The sequence below is a fragment of the Lepidochelys kempii genome, chromosome 1, assembly GCF_965140265.1.
Source record: "Lepidochelys kempii isolate rLepKem1 chromosome 1, rLepKem1.hap2, whole genome shotgun sequence".
Lineage (NCBI taxonomy): Eukaryota > Metazoa > Chordata > Testudines > Cheloniidae > Lepidochelys > Lepidochelys kempii.
Window position 1 is genome coordinate 3909440 of NC_133256.1, and position 10517 is coordinate 3919956.

General features: G+C 44.5%; 1 protein-coding gene across 1 annotated transcript; it reads left to right on the forward strand.

The window, feature by feature from the left end:
• Window positions 1-1798: 1798 nt before the first annotated feature.
• Window positions 1799-6500, forward strand: LOC140917628 (olfactory receptor 52P1-like). The gene is made up of 3 exons (XM_073360897.1): window positions 1799-1912; window position 2436; window positions 5404-6500. The coding sequence occupies exon 3, from the start codon at window positions 5448-5450 to the stop codon at window positions 6498-6500; it is 1053 nt and encodes a 350-aa protein (XP_073216998.1). The 5' UTR covers window positions 1799-1912; window position 2436; window positions 5404-5447.
• The last annotated feature ends 4017 nt before the right edge of the window (window positions 6501-10517 follow it).

Here is a 10517-nt window from a genome sequence, read left to right on the forward strand (position 1 = left end):
GTTGCTCAAGAGCATTTACAAAGTACGGCTGTGAGTTTTATCCTGGGACCAGTGAAGGAAAGGGTAAGTTCTCAGGAACTGCTGATAGAATGGGAGAGAGTCTCCTTGATTCTTCTGCAACAGGGGGAAGCCACATGCTTCCAGGCGGGAGGGTGGTTTAGAACAACTCCTGCACTCAAGCTGGAGGAAACATCACATCAGGAAGGGATGGGGTGTAATACCTTCCAGGAAGAGAACTGTCCAGGTTGTTAGCTTCCAGCAGGTCACAGCTGAACCAGAGACAAAGTCTAGGGAGTATAGAGAAATGTGTTCCAGAGGAGAGCCTAGAGAAGGGGCAGGGAATCTCAGAAACCACTGAGGTGAGTGAGGATGCCTGTCACTCTGTAACACACGGAAGCAGGATGCTTCCAAGTATGGGAGGGGGCTGAGACTAGGCAACATGCCCTCAGGCACAGAGGCAGGGGAGATGTTGTCAGTGAGTAAGGAAACTGTCTCAGCTGTTAACTGGCAGAGTTTTGCAGCTGAACAAAAGAAAGATCACTTCCTATGGAGCACACAGAAATGTGTCTTAGGAGGGGGCCCAGAGGAGGAAACTGGGGAAGGAATAGTGGGGGTAGAGGAATGTCTCCCCACTTGTCACTTGGGGCATAATGCCGAGGACACTAGAAGGAAGGCTGCATCAGCATCTGGGAACCCAGGTACACAGACTGTGTCATAAATATAAAGGGAAGGGTCACAACCTTGATGTATGCGGTAACATAAAATCCCTCCTGTCCAGAGGTACAGAGTCCCTTTACCTGTAAGGGGTTAAGAAGGTCAGATAACCTGGTTGGCACCTGGCCAACTGGACCAATAAGGGAAGAAGATACTTTCAAATCTGGAGTGGGGGGAAGAGTTTTTATCTGTGCTCTCTTTGTGTGTCCCCTCTCTGGACACAGAGAGAGACAGAGACCAAGCTGGTAAATCATCTCCTGAAAAGATACCTGAAATGATACATTACAATTACACAAATTGTAAGTAAAGGCAGGGAAATATCTTTGTTATCTTTTGTTTTAGATTGTGAATTTTACATATGCTAAGAGGGAGTTTTATTCTTGTTTTTTGTAACTTTGAAGCTGAGCCCAGTCGGGAATCCTCTGTGTTTTACTTTTTTATTTACTCTGTAAAGTTACCTTCCATCCTGATTTTCCAGGTGTGATTCTTTTACTTAAAAAAAAAAAAAAAAAAAAAAAGTTCTCCTTTTAAGAATCTGATTGATTTTCAGGGTCCTAAAAAGCCAGGGGTTTGCTCTGTGCTCACTTTGTAACCAATTGGCTAGTATATTTTTCTCAAGCCTCCCCAGGAAAGGGGTGAAGGGGTTTCCGGGGAATATTTTGGGGAAACAAGGGCTCAAAGTGGCCCTTTTTTCCTGGATTTTTGTCTAAATCACTTGGTGGTGGTAGCAATACCATCCAAGGACAAGGAAATGATTTGTGCCTTTGGGGAATTTTTCACCTATGCTGGTAGAAATACGCTTAGGGGGTGTTTCATGCGGGACCCCACATCTGTACCCCAGAGCTCAGGGTGGGGAGGGAACCCTGACAGCCGGTGACCCAGGTTTTGAGAGGGAACTGTGTAACTGGCTTCCTGGAGGGGAGCAGTCCCACAGCTTACTTCTCAGGGACAGAGGAAGGGGTGACGGAGGGTACCCCAATCCAGGTCCCAGTTTTTCAGGACGCTATTTCTGATACTTTTTTTGGAAAATATCTGTGTCTCTTTACATCTAGTTGCAGCTCCAATGCCTGTGATAACAGAAGAATTGAGACCAGGAAGTTGCCAGGTGGTAGTCTGTGAGAATACAAATGCCCCAACTGACAGAGAAGGGGGTGTCTTCCCCCATGCTAGTGAGTCGTGGGAAAGCTGCTGGGAAAAAGTTGTGTCTGATCAAAGGGTAAACACAGCCAGCCCAGGGAGCTCAGATCACCATCCTCTAGGGAAAGGTGGCAAAGAGCCAGCCAATGTGCAGGATCCCCCTGAAAAACTATCTTCCCAGACCCTGAGGCACCAAAATTCCAGAGACACAATTAAATTAATAGCCCACACAGACGGGAACACTGGAGGGAAAGACAAGCCATTGACTGATTACATGGGAGAGAGTCAAAGGACACCATGGGTAAGGAACAAACCAACCTCACACTGCAGTATCTGAACAGACGGCGTGGTAGCATAAAAATACATGTAAACACCCATCTGTGATTAAAAAAAAGGTATGAATGTAAAGTTTTGGGATAAGAATTAGATGACTGATGTTAAACCTTATGGTAAGTCTAGTTCATAGTTAATAGCTGCAAACAGATTTAAATCTGATCATAGCATAGAAACCTGGTTTGCAGTGTCTGAATGGGGAAACTGAGGCACACCACCTGTCAAGGTTCCTTCCCCACTCTGAACGCTAGGGTACAGATGTGGGGACCTGCATGAAAAACCTCCTAAGCTTATCTTTACCAGCTTAGGTCAAAACTTCCCCAAGGTACAAAATATTCCACCCTTTGTCCTTGGATTGGCTGCTACCACAACCAAACAAATACTGGTTACTGGAGAAGAGCTGTTTGGAAATGTCTTTCCCACCAAAATACTTCCCAAAACCTTGCACCCCACTTCCTGGACAAGGTTTGGTAAAAAGCCTCACCAATTTGCCTAGGTGACTACAGACCCAGACCCTTGGATCTTAAGAACAATGAGCAATCCTCCCAACACTTGCACCCCCCCTTTCCTGGGAAATGTTGGATAAAAAGCCTCACCAATTTGTATAGGTGACCACAGACCCAAACCCTTGGATCTGAGAACAATGAAAAAATATTCAGTTTTCTTACAAGAAGACTTTTAATAAAAATAGAAGTAAATAGAAGAAAAGAAATCACCTCTGTAAAATCAGGATGGTAGATACCTTACAGGGTAATTAGATTCAAAACATAGAGAACCCCTCTAGGCAAAACCTTAAGTTACAAAAAAGATACACAGACAGGAATAGTTATTCTATTCAGCACAATTCTTTTCTCAGCCATTTAAAGAAATCATAATCTAATACGTACCTAGCTAGATTACTTACTAAAAGTTCTAAGACTCCATTCCTGGTCTATCCCTGGCAAAGACCCAGCATACAGACAGACTGAGACCCTTTGTTCCTCTCCCTCCTCCCAGCTTTTGAAAGTATCTTGTCTCCTCATTGGTCATTTTGGTCAGGTGCCAGCGAGGTTACCTTTAGCTTCTTAACCCTTTACAGGTGAGAGGAGTTTTCCCCTTCACTTTATATTTATGTCACTGCCTCATGGCCTTGAAGGCTGGGTGCCAAGAGAGCGATAACACACCCTGCCTTTGAGCTAGTCGGTGGCTAAACCTCTTGGAGCAAACTAAGGGGGGAGGTGAGACATTCTCTATCACCGGGGAGCATCCTGTAACCGCCATAGTCCTCATTTTCATATAAACATGATTTTACATAGAAAACATGCCTTGTAAGGTATCAGGGAAAGGTTATGATCTGTTGCAATCATGCCTCTATCCATACATGTGTATCATTAATGAATATGGAATTATGATTATGGTGTTGCATGGTGGTCACTAAAACATGCTGTAAATTGGGGAATAAGTCAGATATTAGCTCTCCAGAGGCAACAGCAAGGACAGTGACCAATCCCCAGGCAGGGTGTCAAACAACCCATCAAGAGCCCTTGTCCAGCAAGGGAGCTCCAATGCAATGACTCACGTGCACGAAGCCCCACAGCGGGAATTGCTCAACCTTGCTTGGAGAGACTCAGCAATGCTCCCCAGACATGCCTGGACTTGTGCCCCCCAAGCACATGGATTGAGGCTATAAAACAGACAGAGCGGACACATACTGGGCCCTTCTCCTGTCCCCACTGAGAAGAAGACAAGACTCCAACAGGGGAGATTGGCCCAGGTTTACACAGGAAACTTGTATATTAAGGACTGCAATATCCAGTGGGGTGAGAAAAATCCTTAATCTAGATGTTGCCCAGTCTAATAGGATTGAGAGTTTAGACAGTGTGCTTACATTTCCTTTTCTTTTGGTAACCACTCTGACTTTTTGCCTATCACTGAATATCACTTAAATTCTATCTTTGTACTTAATACATTTGTTGTTTATTCTACCTGAAGCAGTGTGTTTGGTTTGAAGCGTGTAAGAGACTCCCCTTGGGATAACAAGCCTGGGGCATTTCCATTTCTTTCTTAAACTGACAAACTCACATAAGCTTGGGGTGCCCTGCGGGCACACCTGCACACTGCAAGAGTAAGGTTGTGTCTGGGAAAGGAGATATTGGCTAGTGTCATTCGGTTGCATAATCCAAAGAGCAGTTTACATGTCAAAGACTGAGCGTGAACAGCCCAGGAGTGGGGTTCTCACAGCTGAGCAGGGTAAGGCTGGCTACCAAAGCTAAGGACTGGGGTGACCAACCAGATCACCAGTCCAGATAACACCAGAGGGGAACATCACAGGGTTGCAAAGCAGCATGTAGGTGGACAGGTGGGCAGTGCTGTTGAAATTATTTTTTTCTTTGTGTTTGTTGGTCCAAGGCCAACTTTGGGACCTTTCGTGGTACAGAGTGTGTTTGGGGAGTTTCAGGGTCTCTTTCCCATGGCAAGCCACAGAACTACAATCTGGGTGTCACAAGTTTTACTCAGTTTTGTTTCCATTTGTTGTTGTTCTGTAACTTCAGGCATTTCACTGGTAGAAATAACATTTGATATTTTTGTAACAATGTACCCCATATTGTTCATTGTGATATGATGATATGATGATATGATTATAGCATAATTATGATACAGTTTATGCAAGATGGGTCATGTAAGATGTTATTGGAAAAGTTATGACTTTCTGAATATGGTTATCCTATTTGTATGTATTGATGATTTTGGTCAAAAGTTCTGAATTTTGATGACTTCCCTGTATTTTAAATGTAGTTACAAGTGAGTAACGCCCACTAGGGAACTTGATGTCAGTCTAGATAGATGGTTGGGAAGGGCCTATTCAGGGCAATGAGACTTTGGGGGAAACAATAGGCCTTTAGAGAAACTTATCTCCCACCTGGTGAGCCTCCCTGAGAATGCTTCAGACAGACTATACGTAGTGGATGCTATGACTCTAAAAGGCCATGTGACCAGGCCACATAACTCTGGACTCCATTTTGGGGAGTCTGTAATCTTCCCACAAACGAGTCTGGAAACCAAGTTTTGAAACAAACGGTTCCCTCCGTATTCTAGATCTATGGAAAGTAGGGAGTGACATCGTCGGTAGTTCTTCACTCCTCACTCAAGAAGACTCCGAGAATGTTCATACTATAACATATTTACCATATTATTTTTTACAAATAAGAACCCCCTTGCTGTGCTTTTCTCCCTTTACAGGCACCTTGAGCATTTCTGAGTCATATTGATGCATCAACTGCTTCATGGCACCTTTCAACTTCACCCACTCTGACACTTCAACTTTCATCCTAATGGGCATCCCTGGCCTGGAGGCTGCCCACATCTGGATTTCCATCCCTTTCTTTACATTCTACATTATCAGCCTGTTGGGAAATGTCACGCTTCTGTCTGTTGTAGGTAAGGAACAGACTCTGCAGAAGCCAATGTACCTCCTGCTCTGCATGCTGGCACTTACAGACATTGCCACACCTACCTTTGTTGTGCCAAAGGCACTGGGCATATTTTGGTTCAATTTGAAAGGCATTACTGTGGCTGGCTGCCTCACCCAGATGTTCTTCCTCCACACGATTTCTGTGATGCACTCATCCACCCTCGTGACAATGGCCTTCGATCGCTACGTTGCCATATGTAACCCTCTGAGATATGCCACCATCCTCACCAATGCACAAATAGCTAAGCTAGGGCTTGTAGGTTTCATAAGAGCTGTTCTCTTCATTCTGCCCCTGCCCCTGCTCCTGAGTCAGCAGACATTCTGTGCCAACCGCATTATCCCCCACACACAATGCGAGTACATAGCTATGGTGAAGATGGTGTGTGGGGACATCAGAGTCAGCAGGATATATAGTTTTGTGCTAATGTTTGTAATCAATGTGTTTGACCTGACGTTCATTGCCCTGTCGTATGGTCTGATCATCAGGGCCGTCCTCAGAATCTCCTCTCATAAAGCCCACCAGAAAGCCCTTAACACTTGCACAGCCCACATCTGTGTGATGCTGACATATTATACCCCTACCTTCTTCTCCATTCTTACACACCACTTTGGTCAAGGCATCGCACCCTATGTTCATATCATCTTAGCTGACCTCTATCTCCTCATCCCTCCCATGCTCAACCCTATCATTTATGGGGTCAAAACGAAAGAGCTTCGTGACAAAGTAGTCAAATACACCTGCAGAAGTTCTGCAGACACAAAGTTCACGCAGAGTTCTGCAGACACAAGAGACGATATCTCCTCAGGCCTGCAGTGTCCATCAGGGAACTGTCAAACTGTCAGAGAGTATGTGAACCAGCACTAAGTGGGATGCAGTTTGGGAGGAAGACCAGAAATTCTGTGAGCACCATGGTTCCCCAGTTACCCCTGGCATGGAGGAAGAGTATGCTCACAAACAATCTGTAAAAAAAGTCAGCCTTCCTTGACTGTGCAGTTCTTACGAGTTGTACTCCTAGCAGAAGGAAAATCCTTTCACCAGAAAAGGGTTAAGAAGCTAAGGTAACCTCGCTGGCACCTGACCCAAAATGACCAATGAGGGACAAGGTACTTTCAAATCTGGAGGGGGGAAAAGCCTTTGTCTGTCTGTGTAATACCGTTGCTGGGAACAGATCAAGGATGCAAGCTCTTCAACTCCTGTACAGTTAGTAAGAAATCTAGCTAGAAAATGCTTTTGGATTTCTTTGTTTTGGCTTGGAAATTCACTGTCCTGGAGGACATGTGTATTCCTGTTTTTTGTATCTTTTTGTAACTTAAGGTTTTGCCTAGAGGGATTCTCTATGTTTTGAATCGGACTGCCTGAATCGGTCCATGGGCCTGCATTCACCACAACCCTCCACAGCATCCAGAATGCGTTCACCCGGGGAGGGATATCCTGGCCCACAACACAATTTTTTTCAGGAAGAGGGGCAGACCAGCTGAATAGTCATGACTAAGGTTTTTTGTCACAGATAGTTTTAGTAAAAGTCACCAACAGGTCATGAGGGTCTGGGGGTGGGGGGAGACTGAAATGGGAAAGATTAAAGCCTGATCAGGAGTATGAGAGCCTGAGCCACACTTCAGGATGGGTGATGGTCCAGCACCTACTGCCACTGCAGATAACAGCTCTGTGGCCCCCACTGCAGCCCCAGCACCTCAGAGGTCCAGAGCCCCTGCTGCAGCCCATGTGAGAGAGCTCCACAGCTCCCACTGCCAGTGGCAGCTCAGAGATCTGGGTCCCCACACGGCCAAGAGCCACTTGGAGGGCCACATACCCCCACCGCCAGAGGTGGCTGAAAGCTGCTGGTTCCTTGGCCACACATGGCAACTGAGAGCTCAGGAGCCTCCACCCGCTGCCCCAGGGCTGAAGTGGTAAATGTCACAGAGGTCTCCGAAAGTCACAGAATCTGTGACTTCTATGACTTAATCTTATCCTTAGCCATGTCTATGAACAACTCTCTGTGGTGAATGGAGAAGTGGTGGAACCCTAGTGACTGAGACAGTGAAAATACTTTGTGCAGGAGGCAAAACAATCACTGACTTGCCCCAGACAGTAGAATTGTTCATCCCTGGACTCAGAGTGTCATCCGGAATTGTTAAGACCTGGAATGTTGTTGCCTCTGTAACACTGTTCTGTGCTTCTCTCCTTGGAGCTCCAATATTATCAGTATTGGCAGGCGAGGCAACCTAGTAATTCAGCAGTCCTTTATGTTATTCAGAAAGAAAGATCGCAGGCATGGTTCGGTGACAAAGGCATCCGGAGAGGTTTATTTCCCCCTAGGCAGAATCCCATCACCCTGAGTATGAGCAAAACGAGTGAATTACCTTATGAAAGTCCTTTTCTGGGTGGTAATACCCCAATAAATCCTTAGAGATCAAGGACTACTGAGGGTAAAGACATTAAGAATGTTGATCTACCATCTCCAAACCAATGGGTTGGTAGAGTGATTTCAAGGAACTGTTCTGGAGACATTATTGAATTCTGTAGCCTCAGATTCCGAACATTACGATCAACTCCTCCCCAACCTCCTTTAACCAATCAGGGAGGTGCCTCAAGGCTTCAAGTTTTCGCCCTTTAAACTGCTGTCTCGGAAGTCCTCAGGTAATGAACATAGACCAATAAATTCTTCAATTAAGAAATTGCCTCGAGACTTTGTGAGTGTTTGCTCGAAAAATTTTGCTAAATGCACAGCAGGTACAAGAGAAGGCCGATAATAAAGGGGTCTAGCTGTGAGTGTTCTGACTGGGTGATTGTGTGTTATGGTTACAACCAAGCTTGCTCTTCAGATGATTGGTTCATTGGCAGGGACTCTTTGATGTAGTGAGGCATGTGGGCCCTATCAACTACAAGGAGCACCACCCAGAGAAGAAAAAGAAGACTAAGATAAGAACATAAAAACAGCATGCTGGTCAGACCAATGGTCCATCTAGTCCAGTATCTTGTCTTCTGACGGTGAGCAATACCAATCTTCACACTGAAAGAAGAGAAAAGGCTGTTCTTGAGGGATCCATCTCCTGTTCTCCAGTACAAGCATAGGCAATCAGATGCCAGGGATTCCCAGATCATGGGGTTGAATCTCTGAATATCTTAGCCTGCAGCCTATTAATTTCCTTCAGTCATCCCTGGTTCTTGTGTAATGTGAAGGAGTAAACAAGACTTCCACAATTAAATTACCCCTAATGAAAAAACACAGTAAAAGAACTAAACAAGAGCTTAAGAACCATGTAAAACAAACAGTGAAATATAAAAAGGCATCTTTTAAAAAGTGGAAGTCAAATCCTAATGAGGTATATAGAAAGGACCATAAACACTGCCAAATTAAGTGTAAAAATGTAATAAGAAAAGCCAAAAAGGAGTTGAAGAAAAGCTAGCCAAAAACTTAAAAGTTAAGAACAAAATATTTTTAAGTACATCAGAAGCAGGAAGCCTCTTAAACAACCAGTGGGACCCCTGGACAATTGAGATACAAAAGGAGCATTTAAAGATGATAAAGTCATTATGGAGAAACTAAATGAATTCTATCCTTCAGTCTTCATGGCTGAGGACGTTAGAGAGATTCCCAAAACTGAGCCATCTTCATAACATCAGCTAACAGGATGTTAGGAATCATTAAAAAAGGGAGAAAGAATAAGACGGAGAATATTTTATTGCCTTATATAAATCCATGGTGTGCCCACATCTTCAATACTGCATACAGATGTGGTCTCCTCAACTCAGAAAGGATATACTGGCATTAGAAAAGGTTCAGAGAAGGGTAACTAAAATGATTAGGGGTTTGGAACAGCTCCCATATGAGAAGAGATTAAAGAGGCTAGGACTTTTCAGGTTGGAAAAGAGGAGAAGTTTAGACTTGAAATTGGACGAAGGTTTCTAACCATCAAAGAAGTGAAGTTCTGGAATAGCCTTCCAAGGGAAGCAGTGGGGGCAAAAGACCTACCTGGCTTCAAGATTAAGCTCGATAAGTTTATGGAGGAGATGGTATGTTGCAATAACATGATTTTGGCAATTAATTGATCTTTGGTAAATAGGCCCAATGGCCTGTGATGGGATGTTAGATGGGGTGGGATCTGAGTTACTACAGAGAATTCTTTCCTGGGTATCTGGTTGGTGAATCTTGCCCACATGCTCTGGGTTCAGCTGATCACCATATTTGGGGTCGGGAAGGAATTTTCCTCCAGGGCAGATTGGAAGAAGCCCTGGGGGTTTTTCGCCTTCCTCTGTAGCATGGGGCACGGGTCACTTGCTGGAGGATTCTCTGCACTTGAAGTCTTTAATCCATGATTTGAGGACTTCAATAGCTCAGACATAGATGAGAGGTTTATTGCAGGAGTGGGTGGGTGAGATTCTGTGGCCTGCATTGTGGAGGAGCTCAAACTAGACGATAATAATGGTCCCTTCTGACCTTAATATCTATGAATCTATGAGACTAAGGGGGGATATGATAGAGGTATATAAAATCATGAGTGGTGTGGAGACAATGAATAAGGAAAAGTTATTTACTTGTTCCCATAATATAAAAACTAGGGTCCACCAAATGAAATTAATGGGCAACAGGTTTAAAACCAAGGAAAGGAAGTTCTTCTTCACTCAGCACACAGTCAACCTGTGGAACTCCTTGTCGGAGGAGGTTGTGAAGGCTAGGACTATAACAGGGTTTAAAAGAGAACTGGATAAATTCATGGAGGTTAAGTCCATTCATGGCTATTAGCCAGGATGGGTAAGGAATGGTGTCCCTAGTCTTTGTTTGTCAGACTGGAGATGGATGGCAGAACAGAGATCATTTGATCATTACCAGTTAGGTTCACACACTCCGTTGCACCTGGCATTGGCCACTGTCAGTAGACA